The sequence below is a fragment of the Saimiri boliviensis genome, chromosome 17 (genome assembly GCF_048565385.1).
Source record: "Saimiri boliviensis isolate mSaiBol1 chromosome 17, mSaiBol1.pri, whole genome shotgun sequence".
Taxonomy (NCBI): domain Eukaryota; kingdom Metazoa; phylum Chordata; class Mammalia; order Primates; family Cebidae; genus Saimiri; species Saimiri boliviensis.
In genome coordinates this window covers 34,105,889-34,121,152 of record NC_133465.1, presented here as the reverse complement: position 1 = coordinate 34,121,152, position 15,264 = coordinate 34,105,889, and the positions used below count along the sequence as shown (strand labels likewise).

The 15,264-nt window shown below is 44.0% G+C and overlaps 1 protein-coding gene across 2 annotated transcripts; it reads right to left on the bottom strand.

Annotated features, from left to right (window-relative positions):
• Window positions 1-1,946: 1,946 nt before the first annotated feature.
• On the bottom strand, window positions 1,947-12,784 carry MRPS23 (mitochondrial ribosomal protein S23). Of its 2 annotated transcripts, none has more exons than XM_003931340.4 (5): window positions 12,675-12,784; window positions 11,978-12,148; window positions 3,356-3,433; window positions 3,100-3,226; window positions 1,947-2,398 (listed from the first exon to the last, which is right to left on the bottom strand). In XM_003931340.4, the coding sequence occupies exons 1-5, from the start codon at window positions 12,716-12,718 to the stop codon at window positions 2,249-2,251; spliced, it is 570 nt and encodes a 189-aa protein (XP_003931389.3). In that variant the 5' UTR covers window positions 12,719-12,784; the 3' UTR covers window positions 1,947-2,248. The 2 variants fall into 2 exon arrangements, with proteins under 2 accessions (XP_003931389.3, XP_010340255.3); XM_010341953.3 differs by having other exon boundaries at window positions 1,947-2,392.
• Window positions 12,785-15,264: the final 2,480 nt, after the last annotated feature.

Here is a 15,264-nt window from a genome sequence, read left to right as displayed (position 1 = left end):
GAGCCCACAAAGAAATAGGGATAGTGGTAGTAGTGGCCTCAGGGAAGGGAGACTGTGTTGCTGGGGAACAGGGGTGGGAGATTAGCTTTTTACTGTTTTGAACCATGTGCATGTATAATTTGTAAAATAATTATGCAACAAACGACTTCTTTAAAAGTCTTCAGCCCCAGTAGAGTGGCTCAGGCCTGTAATCCCCGGACTTTGGAAGCCTGAGACAGGAGGATCACTTGAGGCCTGGAGTTTGAGACCAGGTCAGCCTGGGCAACATAGCAAGACTCCATTTCTACAAAAAAAAAAAAAAAAAAGTTTAAGAGCCAGACATGGTGGCACATGCCTGTAGTCCTCGCTATTTTTGGGAGGTGAGCCAGGATGGCTTCAGCCCAGTAGTTTAAGACTGAAGCAAGGTGTGCACCACTGCACCCAGCCTGGGTGACAGAGTGAGACTCCTGTCTCCTAAAATGAAATTTTAAAAAACTTAAGGCCAGGGATGGTGGCTCACATCTGTAATCCCAACATTTTGGAAGGCCGAGGCAGAAGGATTACTTGAGGCCGGGAGTTTGAGATCAGCCTCGGCAACATGGCAAAACCCTGTCTGCTAAAAATATAAAAATTAGCCAGGCATTGTGGTATGCACCTGTAATCCCAGTTACTCGGGAGGCTGAGGCAAGAGAATCACTTAAATCCAAGGAGGCGGAGGTTGCAGTGAGCCGAGATCGCTTCACTGTATTCTGGTGTACTCCAGCCTGGGTGACAGAGTGATACTCCATGTCAAAAAAAAAAAAAAAAAAGAAAATTTTAAAAAAACTCCAGAAGAGGAAAATAAACAAAAATGGGACATCAACTCAGACATGAAGGAAAAAAACATTTTTTTAAGTCTTCATCATTTGTGGCAAAAAAGAAAAAAAAAAAACCAGCCCTTAAAAACCCAGAAACCTGAGGTGTAGAGAGATGAGTAACCCCTCAGTTGTTCATCTGAGAACAAACAGACTGTATCTTTCACCTGCTTTTTAAGTCCTCATCCCAAGGCCTGGCCCAATGTTTGGTATCCAATGGTTGTTTAATGTCTTTGAATGGATGAAATTTACTTCCCTACTGAAAAGTAAAGCATTCTCCAAATGTAGGCAATTGTGAAACAGGGATAAGAGTCGAGGGGGAGCAGCATGGCTGCCAGCTGCTTCTGCCTCATGTATTCATTCACCTGCCTGAACCAAGCACCCACATGCACGGATGTGTACCATGTACAGGCTGTGAGATGTGAACCCTGCCTCACAGTGTACCAAGAGAGAGGATAGCACACACAAAGAGCCACCAAGTAGAAAAGCTACATGAGTTTTAAAATAGGGAATTTCTGAAGCAGCTTACTCCTAAGAGCTAAAAACCACTGCCTTGACCACATATACAAAGGCTGCAATCTCAGAGGGATATTTCATGTATTTAGTAAAACCTGGAGAAATGAGGAAGGCAGGGCAGTTGATAGGGACTTGTAGGCACACTTGGCCCCAGGGAGGCAGGCAGATGCTGGTAAAGAACATCATCGAAATTAGCTGCCTCCTTGCTTGGCAATCCTTTTACCTACACCATCTGAATTCAGTCTTTAGCTGGATGTAACCATTCATTCACTCATTCATTCAACAAGAATTTACTGAACGGCCTAGCCTGTGCAGGCCTATGTTAATTGACTCCAGCACACTCAAGTTACAGTTTTGGCCTTTGTGCATCAGCAATGACAGGTCACCCTTACCACAAAGAGCAAGTCAGCTTGGCCTCTCAAGCTGAAAGATAATCATTCTATAGCAAGAAGTACAAAGATTCTCTGCAGACAAAAATCGCCGGCCAAGGGACCACACCATACATACACGTAAAAGTCTGATGGATCAGGATATGTAGCAAGGAATCAAATGTAGCCAGCGCACATACTAACAAACATCAAAGCAAACCTAGTCAGATTGAGTCCCATTTGAACAATCTTTATAAAGGTTTCTTCATGTTATTTACAATTCAAAGTAAATTTACTTTATACACAGCTAGGGAATTCTTTATTTAGTAATGTCCTAACATAAAAGTTCACATAACTGCTTCTGTCAAACCATGATACTGAGCTTTATGACAACCCAGAAATAACTAAGAGAAGGCAAACATAATACCTTAGAGATCAAGAAACATTTACACAGTTCAACTGTTTAAAAATAGCTCAACGTTCAGCCAGTGAGTAGAGTGTGAACACCAGCATACACAGTATACAAGTCCTTCAGGGAGGCGAGAGACCTTTTGACTGGTCTGTAGGTACCTCCAAATGCTGGTCCTTTGGAGCTTCTTTCTGAGGCTCATCTTCTTCCAACATCGTCTGTGGTCTGCCACTCAAGTGTTCAGATTTCTGGGAAACATGACCTTCCTGTTGCTTAAAAAGCCAGATATAAGTATCACACAGATGTTATCATTTTCATTCAACTGATTGGCTAAGATATATAACTAGGTACATTCTGTCACTGAGTGAAAAATTTAGCACTAACATCTCAGATCCAATTCTACTATAACAAATAGTAAACATGACTTTTAAAAGTCTATAGAACCACAATTTCAAAAGCCCTAATGATGACTCACTTGTTTCAAGTAGCAGTCATTACCACAAAATTTTAGTATATTCAGTGTAACAGTGTTTGACCTGGAATTTAAGAACGTAAGCCAAGGTTAGGGAAAGAAAACCAAGTCTCTGTTTAACTTTCATCAAGTTGGCAGCTCTGGTCAACCCTCTGCATCTGCAGGTTCCACATATGCAGATTCAACAAACCACGGATCAAAAACATTTTAACAATTAAAAAAAAAAAACATTAAAAATAACAATAAAAAATAAAAAATTTTTAAAATAGAGTATAACAACTACCTATATAGCACTTACACTGCATTATATGTTATAAGCGATCTAGAGATTAAAAGTATGTGGGAGGATATATTTAGGTCATATGCACAAACTACAGCACTTTATAAAAGGGATTTGAGCATCTGGGAATTTTGGTATCTGCAGGGGTCCTAGCACCAATCCCCTGGGCATACTGAGGGATAATTATACTCTGATAACAATTTTAACAATGAAATACTCACAGTCCTTGCTTCGCCTACTCGTCTTAAAATGACACCTTCTGCCAATAAAGCCTTCCCTGTTTCCACAAATAACTTCTCTTCGTCTGTTTCTCCAAGTTTCTGCAGCTCAGTATACTTCTCCACAAACCTGTAATTCCCAAGCAGTCACATTTTAGGTTTGTTAGCATTGTTAAGACACGCTGTTGCATAGTATCAAATGAATAATGAAACCCTTAAAAAATAATATGAATAGCCCGGGACTTATAAAATGCCTTACCGTTGACAGGTAGACTTGAAGTTTGGATTGAACAGATCAAAAGCTCTTTGACCAGACCCATACGCTGAATAAAACTTCCTAGAAAATGCAAACAACATAATATAAATCTCCTACTATAGACTGGGGATGAGAATGGAATAAAAGAAAGAATAAGTGCTAGGCTCTGAGGAGTTACGTACAGTACAACCCATATAGCCCAGGCTGAACAGTTTTGTTTTTTTTTAGATAAGTAATGCATGGATGCACATGGTACATACATCAAACAGCACAAACCGGTGGCCAGTGAAAAGTAACACTCTCACCCTCTTCTGCACCCCAACCCCCCAGTTCCCTTCCCAGGAAGCAACACACCAATTTCTTGTACATCCATCCAGAAATATTCCACTAATATACAAGCATATATGCGCTATCACTCCCTGCCCCCAGCCACATTTTTAGGCCAAAGAATAGTAAACCCTGCTCTACATCTTGCCTCTTTAAAAACTGAGGTATGGCTAGGCATGGTGGCTCATGCCTGTAATCCCAACACTTTGGGAGGCTGATGTGGGCGGATCACTTGAAACAGTTCAACATAGTGAAACCCCATCTCTACTAAAAATACAGATTGGTCTGAGCCCTTGGGTCAAGAAAAAAAAATTAAATTAAAAATAAATAAATAAATATAAAAGCAAATACAGCCGGGTGCGGTGGCTCAAGCCTGTAATCCCAGCACTTTGGGAGGCCGAGGCGGGTGGATCACGAGGTCGAGAGATCCAGACCATCCTGGTCAACATGGTGAAACCCCGTTTCTACTAAAAATACAAAAAATTAGCTGGGCATGGTAGCTCGTGCCTGTAATCCCAGCTACTCAGGAGGCTGAGGCAGGAGAATTGCCTGAACCCAGGAGGCGGAGGTTGCGGTGAGCCGAGATCGCGCCATTGCACTCCAGCCTGGGTAACAAGAGCGAAACTCCGTCTCAAAAAAAAAAAAAAAAGAAAATACAAAGAAATTAGCCAGGCATGGTGCCACATGACTGCAGTCACAGCTACTTGGGAGGGTAAGGTGGGAAAATCGCTTGAACCCCAGGAGGTGGAGTTGCAGTGAGCTGAGATCATCACTGAACTCCTGCCTAGGAGATGGAACAATACTTTGTCTCAAAAAATAACAAAATAAAAATAAATTTTAAAAACTGAGGTAAAAGTCAAACATTATAAATTTTTTTTTCTTTTTTTTTTAAAGAGACAGGGTCTCACTGTGTCACCCAGGCTAGAAGCAATGCTGTGATCATAGCTCACTGTAGCCTCAAACTTCTGGGCTCAAGCAATCCTCCTGCCTCCGCCTCCTGAGTAGCTGGAACTACAGGTTTGCAGCACCACCACGCCTGGCTGTCTCTAATTTTTTGTAGAGATGCGGTCTCACTATGCTGCCCAGGCTGGTCTTGAACTGCCAGCCTCGAGAAATCCTCCCACCTTGGCTTCCAAAAATGCTGGGCTTACAGGCATGAGCCACTGTCCCCAACCCAAATTTAACATTTTTCTGTGTGCGATTAAGTGACATGTAGAAAACTCACCAAGCTGTGCAATTAGCACTTCTGTCTAGCTCCAAAACATTTTTATCACCCCCAAAGGAGGAACTGTATCTCAGCAGTCACTTCCCACTTCTCCTCCCTACATCTTGCCTTATCAGTGCACGGAGACTGTTTCCAGTCCTCGGCTTCTCCAAACCATGCTACAGTAAATGCCTCTGTTTATAATTTGAGTGTACCATGCAAATAAGTCTGTAGCATAAATTCACAAATGTGGTATTACTGGATCAAGGTATGTGTATTTGTAATTAAGCCTTCCAAATCACCAAAATCCTTTCCAAAGTGGTCGCACCAATTTACATTCACATCAGTAATATATGAGTGCCTATCTCCCCATGCCCTGACCAAATTACATTCTCCAGCTAAGCATAGAGGCTCACACATATAATCCCACCTGCTTGGGAAGCTGAGGCAGGAGGATCTTTTGAGACCAGGAGCTCACCACCAGCTTCGGCAACACCATGAGACCTGAGACTCTGTCTCTAAAAAAATACACACACACATACACACGAGCCAGGAACAGTGGTTCATACCGGTAGTCCCAGTGGAAAAAATATATATTTATACCAGGCATGGTGGCTGATGCCTGTAATCTCAGCATTTTCGGAAGCCAAGGCAGGAGGATCACTTGGGCCCAGGAGTTCAAGACCAGCCTGGGCAATATAGTGGGACCCCATCTCTACAAAAAAATTAAAAATTAGCCAGGAATGGTGGCATACACCTGTAGTCCCAGCTACTGAGGAGGCTGAGGTGGAAGGATCACTTGAGTCCAGGAGGTCAAGACTGCAGCAAGCCACAATAGGCCCCACTGCACTCTAGCATGGGTGAGATCCTGTCTCAAAAGAAAAAAAAAAAAAATATATATATATATATATATATATATATATATGTGTGTGTGTGTGTGTGTACACACACACACACACACACACGCACACACACACACATACATACATTCTCCAACTTTTTGATCTTTGCCAACCTGATAGTTAAGAAACTAGAACTCTTTATAGTTTTAATATGCTTTTCTTATGAAAGAGACTGGACATCTTTCCAAGTTTAAAAGCAAACTGAATTTCCTTTTCTGTGAACTGTCCATGTTCTTTGGCCACTTTTCTATTTGGTGGTTGCTATGGACTAAATGTGTCCCACCAAAATTAATAAGTTGAAATCCTAATCCCCAGTGTAATGGTATTTAGAGATGGAGCCTTTGGGAGGTAATCAGGTCATGGTAATCAGTCTTCATGATGGGATTAGTGCCCCTATATGAGACTGGAGAGCTTGCTTCGGCTCTCTGCTCTCCTCAATGTGAGGAATCGGGAAGACAGTCCTCCCTAGAACCCAGCCCTGCTGGCACCCTGATCTCAGACTTCCCAGCCCTTGGAAATAGGAGAAACAAATTTCAGTTGTTTATAAGCCACCTGGTCTATGGTAATGTATAGCAGCCCAAACTATGAGAGTGGTCTCTTTCTTAAGGATTTATAAGCAAACTTTGTAGCCATATAAATAGAAAATTAGTCCTTTGTCATAACATTGCAAATATCTTTCCCAATTTGTTGGCGGTCTTTTGATTTTTCTTATGGCAGTGTTTTGTGCAGAAAATTTTATCATTTTCTTTTAATGCATATAGGCTTCTGAGTTTTATATCATGCTTTAAAAAGCCTTTATCACTCAGATCATGTTTTAGATTCTTCCATGTTTTCTTCCAGTACTATCATGATCTCACTTTTTACACTTAGGTTTTAATACATCTATTTTGTTTATTTATTCTGTTGAAAGTTCCTTTTTTTCTCTCCTTTCTTTTTTTTTTTTTTTTGTTTTGTTTTGTTTTTTGTTGTTGTTTTAAGAGAAGGGCCTTGCCATGTTGCCAGGCTGTAGCGAGTGCAGTGGCTACTCACAGGTACAATCATAGTGTACTACACCCTTGAACTCCTAGACTCCGCTGGCCCTCCTTCCTCAGCCTCCCAAGTAGCTGAACTACAGGCACGCACAACTACTCCATAAGCTTTTTTAAATATCAAAAACAACAACAACAACAAAAAAGAGGGCCCAAACATAAATGTTCAATACATTATATAAATACAAGATATTTTGGCATTAATAGAAATAATGTTTATATGTTCTGACAACAGTAAAAAATTGAAAAAGAAAAAAAGAATTTAAAGCAATAATATTTAACAAGAGGGACCAGTAAACTATTCCACGTTCTCCAACCATTCGTCAGCCAGTTCCAATGCTATCTACAGCAGAAGCACAAACGATTTTTTAAAAATTTGTATGTGTTTATTTATTTTTCAGACGAAGTCTCACTCTGTTGCCCAGGCTGGAGTGCAGTGGCACAATCTCGACTCACTGCAACCTCCGCCTCCTGGGTTAAAGCGATTCTCCCATCTCAGCCTCACAAGTAGTTAGGATTACAGGCGTGCCCCACCACACCAGCTAATTTTTGAATTTTTAGTAGCAATGGAGTTTCAACATGGGCCCAGTCTGGTCTCAAACTCCTGACCTCAAATGATCTGCCAGCCTCAGCCTCCTAAAGTGCCAGGATTACATGTGAGAGCAAAGCACAAATGATTTTAATATCTCAATGAACCACAAAATTGCATGCAATGGGTCTGAGAAGACAGCTGCTGAATAAACACTTACTCTCCTCAAAGATCTCATGTCTTATGCCAAAAATTTCCAAGTAGAACAAGAACCTACTTGTTCTGCTACCTTAATGGAATGCTGGGGTGGGGGTGGGGTTCTGGGGGAAAGCCTGGACCCGAATTCAGAACATAATGACCTCATAACTTCCATTTTCTAGCATCCAGAAATAATAATAAGGGATGTGTATCAAAGTCAATTAGGCACACTCATTGGTCTAAATATTTAAGAGAAAAAGGAACCAGACAAACTCTAGGTACTAAAAGAAAATTAACATCACCAGGTGCGGTGGCCCACGCCTGTAATCACAACACTTTGGGAGGCTGAGGTGGGCAGATCACCTGAGGTCAGGAGATCAAGACCAGCCTGACCAATATGGTGAAACCCATCTTTAAAAAAAAAAAAAAGTCTGGGTGTGGTGGCTCAAGCCTGTAATCCCAGCACTTTGGGATGCCAAGGCGGGTGGATCACGAGGTTGAGAGATCGAGACCATCCTGGTCAACATGGTGAAACCCCGTCTCTACTAAAAATACAAAAAATTAGCTGGGCATGGTGGAACATGCCTGTAATCCCAGCTACTCAGGAGGCTGAGGCAGGAGAATTGCCTGAACCCAGGAGGCGGAGGTTGCAGTGAGCCGATATCGCGCCATTCCACTCCAGCCTGGGTAACAAGAGCGAAACTCCGCCTCAAAAAAAAAAAAAGAAAAAATTAACATCAGTCTTCAAGGGGAGGGGCTTTGTCAGTAAGTTCGCAGCGAGTGATTTACCACTTACTTAAATCTCAGATACATGTATAGGGATGCTAAATGTGGCCACAGAAGTGGTTTCTAGCCCACCGTTCCTGAAATTGTTTCAGAAATCTCATAAAACTCTGATGGCTGTTCTCCAAACAGTCCCAATTCTGGCCCTCCACCATTCCTCTCCAAGGAATTTTCTTTTGTCTCTACCATCCTCGTAGTTCCTTTGTTCATTAGTTAGTCCATTAGCTTCTTCATTCAAAAGACAATTTATATGCCAGGCACTGGGCTAGGCACTGAAGTTACAAGAATGAATTCGACAATGCCCGGCCCATGACAGTGTTTAATGAATGGCTGTTACTGAATTAAGACAAGGCATTCAGAATGTAGAGCTATTAACGACAGGCTAAGGCCACAACAGGGCAGTATGAACAAAGTTCTCAGTGTACACAAAAGGTGAAACATGAAAACTGAGCAGCAGCAGAGAAGCAGTCCCAAAAGAGTGTGACAACTATTTTTATTTTTTATTATAAAAAGAGAACTTTAAATATATATATATATATATATATATATATATATATATTTTTTTTTTTTTTTTTTTTTTTTTTTTTTTTTTTGAGACGGAGTTTCGCTCTTGTTACCCAGGCTGGAGTGCAATGGCGCAATCTCGGCTCACTGCAACCTCCGCCTCCTGGGTTCGGGCAATTCTCCTGCCTCAGCCTCCCGAGTAGCTGGTATTACAGGCACACACCACCATGCCCAGCTAATTTTTTGTATTTTTAGTAGAGATGGGGTTTCACCATGTTGATCAGGATGGTCTTGATCTCTTGACTTCGTGATCCACCCGCCTCGGCCTCCCAAAGTGCTGGGATTACAGGCTTGAGCCACCGTGCCCGGCTAAATATATTTTTAAGAATGGTGCTAGGAAACCATTAGAAGCACATTTTCTGTGACTAAGTTTTGGGAAAAGGAGAGGGAAGGAGAAAAGAAGATTAAAGAATGAATATTTCTACTAGTTTCAACCCCTATTGTACTTTCAAAGTTAACTCAGAAAAAGAGTTGAGTTTACTGAAAAAGACTTTCCTAAACCCTCTAAGCCTAAAAGCAATGAAGCCAGCAAAAAGAAAAAAATGGTAGATTTGAATAGGTAAAATACCTGAGCTCCTAGCACAATGTTTGGCACAACGCTTACCATATAGAAGGCACCAAAACATTGGTGGAAGGAAATAAACAACTTCCATACATTAAACAAGCATTATGAATAGCAAATAACACATAAATAAATGTCTGGAGTGTATGTCAATGACTTAGTATCTTCAATTCTATAAAGAATTCTTACTGATCAATAATAATTACCAAAATAGGTAAAGAACACAGATATTTCTTTTTTTTTGAGACGGAGTTTCACTCTTGTTACCCAGGCTGGAGTGCAATGGTGCGATCTCGGCTCACCGCAACCTCCGCCTCCTGAGTTCAGGCAATTCTCCTGCCTCAGCCTCCTGAGTAGCTGGGATTACAGGCATGGCCACCACGCCCAGCTAATTTTTTGGTATTTTTTTTTTAGTAGAGACAGGGTTTCACCATGTTGACCAGGATGGTCTCGATCTCTTGACCTCGTGATCCACCCGCCTCGGCCTCCCAAAGTCCTGGGATTACAGGCGTGAGCCACCGCGCCCAGCCCAGATATTTCAAAAATAAATTCAAATGGCCAATAATCATGAAAGTAGAGAAACTTGTCAAAGAAACAAATCAAAATCTCTAAACACCATTATTATTCTTTTTCCTCCAAGACAAAGTCTTGATCAGTCACCTGGGTTAGAGCACAGTGGTATAATCTTAGCTGACTGCAACTTCTGACTCCTGGGTTCAAGCAATTCTCCTGCCTCAGCCTTCCGAGTAGCTGGGATTATAGGTGTGGGCCACCATGCCAAGCTAACTTTTTTTATTTTTAGTAGAGATGGAATTTCACCATGTTGACCAGGCTGGTCTTGAACTCATGACCTTGTGAGCCACCTGCCTCAGTTTCCCAAAGTGCTGGGATTATTATTTTAAAACTATCTAGATTAAAAAAAAAAATCTAGAGACAGGGTCTCCCTCTGTCACCCAAGCTGGAGTGCAGTGGCACAATCCCAGCTCACTGCAACCTCCACCTTCTAGGTTCAAGTGATTCTCCTGCCTCAGCCTCCCAAGTAGCTGGGGCTACAGGCACCCGCCACCACACCTGGCTAATTTTTCGCATTTTAGTTGAGACGGGGTTTCACCATGTTGCCCGGGGTGGTCTTGAACCCCTGAGCTCAGGTAATTTGCCCACCTCTGCCTCCCAAAGTGCTGGGATTACAGGGGTGTGCCACTGCGCCTGGCCCAGAAAAAAAAAAAAAAATCCTAAATAATCATTATCAATACTGACAAGGATAAAAGAAAGAACCCTCAGAAACTGCTAATCAGAGTGTAAACTAAGACAACTACTTTTTTTTTTGGTAGAGACAAGTCCTGCTGTGTTGCCCCAACTCCTTGGTGCAAGCTATGCTCGCCTACGCCTCTCAAAGCGCTGGGATTACGGGGGTGAGCCACCATATCCAGCCTGTGCTTTCCTCTTTATACTTTCCTTGTGTTTCTAAATTTTCTACAAGTAGCATGTGTTACTTTTAGAATAAAAGAGATGACTATCAGGGAGGATAAGATCAATGGCCTCATTAAAGCAGTTGGTGTAAATGTTAAACCTTTCTAGCTGGCTTGTTTGCAAAGGCCCTGACCAACGTCAACATTGGGAGCCTCATCTGCAATGTGGGGGCTTGTGGGCCTGCTCCAGCAGCCAGTGCTGCACCCGCAGGAGGTCCTGCCCCCGCCACTTCTGCTGCTCCAGCTGAGAAGAAAGTGGAAGCAAAGAAAGAAGAATCCGAGGAGTCGGATGATGACATGGGCTTTGGTCTTTTTGACTAAACATCTTTTACAACGTGTTCAACAAAAAGCTGAACTTTAAAAAAAATACATATATATATAGCCACTGAGCTTAAGAAAAAGAAAAAAACGAGAAAATGGATGCCAAAAAAAAAAAAAAAAAAAAAAAGAAAGAAAGAACACATGATTTTCCTTCCAATTCCTAGTGATTTTTATTTTTAAATCTCTTAGACTTGTAAGCATCTTATCTGAGTGGCTTCAAAGATCTGAACTACCAGATGCATAGAACATGTTCCTCTGATCTCCACTGGGGGAGAAGGCACAATGACCATCATAAGCCTGGAGTCAGAGATGTGATTCCCAGATCTGCCACCCTCCTATGTTTTTAATAATTACAGGAAGTTAGCTAATTTCCTTGAGCCTCGCAGTCTTCTTGAATAAAATGTAAAAAGAATACCTACCTTATAGGTTAGAGTAAGGCCTACTAGAGAATGAGATAATGCTTGCAAAGAGCTTGGTACAGTGCCTGGCACAAAGCAGATGCCTAGAAACATGCAGCTATAATTGCAATGATCTCTCAGTAGCAGAGCTCCAGATTCCATTTTTCATAACTTCAGTTTCACTATGGGGAAGGGGTACTGTTCCCTAATTTGGCTATATAAGCCTTTCCCACAGGGTAAGCCCTTGTCTCAATTTCATATTTAAATTACCAGACTGCTAGTGAAACCTTCCCTTCTGAAGTTCTGTGGCCTCCCGTCCACCACAGGGCTGCGCACTCACGCTCTGATCCGATCCTCGTGGTACCAGATGTCCTGGATGGAAGCTTTGGCTTTGCCATATCGCAAGCGGGGCTTATAGAAGACGGGCTCTCTCAGCGGGGGAAAGGCGTTATATACGTCAAACCACAGGGGCTTCTCCTTCAGCACCCCAACCCGCATCAGGTCCCGAGTCCTTAGGGAGGGAGCAAAACGAAACTGGGTCACTTGCAGTAGCCTGCAAAGCCTCTGAATCAGTCTAGCACACTTTGGGACATTAAAGGTATCACAGAACGGGGGAGGACTGCTCCCCACCAACAGGGAAGGTCTGTCCACATCCCAAACCAAACTAACAACGCTCAGGGGTTAAATCCCTCTATCTTCTTTTGTGCGTCCCACCCACGATCAGTCACGGAAAAATTCAAGAGCGGTCTAGTCTGGCCCATCAGGCTCTTCCTCCCTTCCTGTTCCTAGAGACCTCCCCTCGAAGAGGGACAGCTGCAATAATCTTTAACGTGACACATAAATTCAAAGAGAGGCATCGTCAGGCACAACTATTCCGAGCCAGGAGAGAACAGGAGAGAGGGCCTCACCCGGCTCAGCCCCCGCACCCTGCAGAACGCGTCCCCCCTGCTCAGGTCCCCCGCAAGGAAGAGCGTGACCGGCTGAGAACCCCAGCCTGCGGAAGGCACCCTCAGCCCACCGCGGCTCGTAGCACACACCGCGAGAAGATGCTCCCTACGGTTTCCAGCCGGCTGCCTGCCATGATCAGCGCCTGAGTCAGAGAGAGACTAGCTACTACCGGAACCGGAAGCGGCTGCGCCAGGTAAAGGGCTCATAAGTTGCTAGCCGAGCCAAGGATCGCTGTGCTTTTACCACAGCCCCTGCAGGAGAGCGGCGCAGGCAGAAGCAAGTGATAGGCCGAACGGGAGCGCTCCGAGGCTACTCGCCAGGTTAAGGCAGGAGCATTCGATAGCCGAGCCAAAAGGGCGGAAGCGAGCCACAGCGGGACAGAAGTAATAAATGACCGAGCTGAGGGAGCGATTCATTACGGTGATTGCTTCATTCTTTCTTGCCTTGTTGAGCCAACTCCCCTGAAAAGGTGGGGCCGCGCGGAGGGGAAGTAGTGGGTCACAGCGGGGGTGAGGCGCAGCCTACAGTCCTAGGGAAGCCAACAAAGGCCGAGATTTGAGGTCACCCTCTCTTGGCCCAACCTGAGCCTGATGCTGTTCAGAGTCACAGACTCGGCAGAAGAAAACCAAGGTCGGGAAGGGGCCGTCACTTGCCCAGGGTCATGCTAGGCTAGATCTCGGGCCTCCGCCTCTGCGCGGTGCTCCCCGCTCAGCCCCTCGTCCTCGGAGTGCCACCTGCATCCACGCTAACTGGGATGCTGGCTGCAACTGGTGTTTCCCGCGGCCGGCGTCGAGGGCTAGCTCCTCCTTGAAGCTCGAAAGGTGAAAGTGGGCCGGGCGCGGTGGCTCACGCCTGTAATCCCAGCACTTTGGGAGGCTGAGGCGGGTGGATCACGAGGTCAAGAGATCGAGACCATCCTGGTCAACATGGTGAAACCCCGTCTCTACTAAAAATACAAAAAATTAGCTGGGCGTGGTGGCACGTGCCTGTAATCCCAGCTACTCAGGAGGCTGAGGCAGGAGAATTGCCTGAACCCAGGAGGCGGAGGTTGCGGTGAGCCGAGATCGCGCCATTGCACTCCAGCCTGGGTAACAAGAGTGAAACTCCGTCTCAAAGAAAAGTGAGTGTCTGGAACAAACGACGAGAAGGAAACAAAGAACTCTGGAGAAAGTCATCTCAGTGTTAAGCTGTAAAAAACAAAACAAAACAAAACTGTGTGTCATAACCTTTGACCCAGTAATCATATTTTGGGGAAAGAACCCCACAGAAATTGAAGCATCATTTCATGAGGATGTTTGCGCAGGGATCATCGTTGCAACATTGTAGTGGGGAAAGAAAAATCCATCAGATGAGAAATGGCTGGAAAATTATTTTTCATACCTTTTTTGGAACCCTATGCAGCTATTAAAATGAATGAGTTAGATCCATATGTATTTACCAAGGTTAACGTACATGACTTACGTTTAAATGAAAAATGAAGTGTCAGAGAAACATGTTTAATGGAATCTCAACTTATAAGAAAAAGAAAACACTTCTATATATGTTTGTGTTTTGAGGATAGAAATTCTGCAGAAGGACACCCAAGGCTGTGAACATTGAGTATTTCGGAGTGAAACTGCAGGCAGGGAAAGGAGATTTTTTTTTCCTTTATATATGCCTCAGAGCCTGACTCGTCAAGAGTTTATATTCATATTTGAACTTTTAATCCAGTGAATGTTTTGAATCACACACTATGTCTCCTGGGAGCCTAGTCAAGTCATCCTAGAAGCCTCCCACTCAGGCTGGTGAGGGGGAGGAAAGGACTGTTTGATGAGTAGTTACTGCTCTTGTGTGTTTATCTTACTGAATCCACATACCTTCCCACAAGGTAGCTATTAACATCCTCGTTACAGATGAGAAAGCAGGGCCTCAGGAAGTTAAATAACTTGTCTGATAAGCAACTGATAGAGTCAGCCTGGGGCAGGGTGGGGGGTGGGGGCAGCTAGGGCCCTTTCCAAGACCTCACAGTGCTGCCTAAGCTATGCCTAAAGCTGGAGGGTGGTAGGCTCAAGAGTCCAGCGAAACAGGCTCCCCCTACAAGGCAGGGATCCAGTGATTTGAGGCCCAGAGCTAGTAAGAGGTGGGGTTCACTGCTCCCTCCACACCCTCTGGAACAGAGAAGAGAGAGCAAGCACAGCTCTGGCCTCAGGCCAAGTGTAAAGGCTGTAGTCTCCCAGCCCTCAGGAGATCTAGAAAACCTTGCTCTGGGGAGAGTAAACATGCTCCCAGCTAAATATAGTCTTCCCGGGCCTGGTAACAACTTTCTAATTCTGCCCCAGCAGCACTATCTACCAGTCCAGATTACAGGCACACTTCTCTTCGGCCACCAGGAACTGCTGCTGTAGGTTAGTGCAGTCACTGCTGCTAAAGAGTTAAAGGGTTTATTTCAAGGTCAGGGAGAGGAGCCAAAGACCCAAACCCTCAACAGGGGAAGAACTGCAAGGCAGAAATGTTCTCTCTAATCTTGGAGCGGGCCCTTCCTCTTCCAAGCCTTTGAAGTTTCCCTTTCCAGCCTTCTTCCGTGACTGAGAGCAGCATATTGGCCGGCAGACTGGCAGTACTTTGGGGATACTGGGAGCATTATTGATAAACAGCCTTCCGAAGCTGCACGAGAAATACACACCCAAGAAGCATTCATTC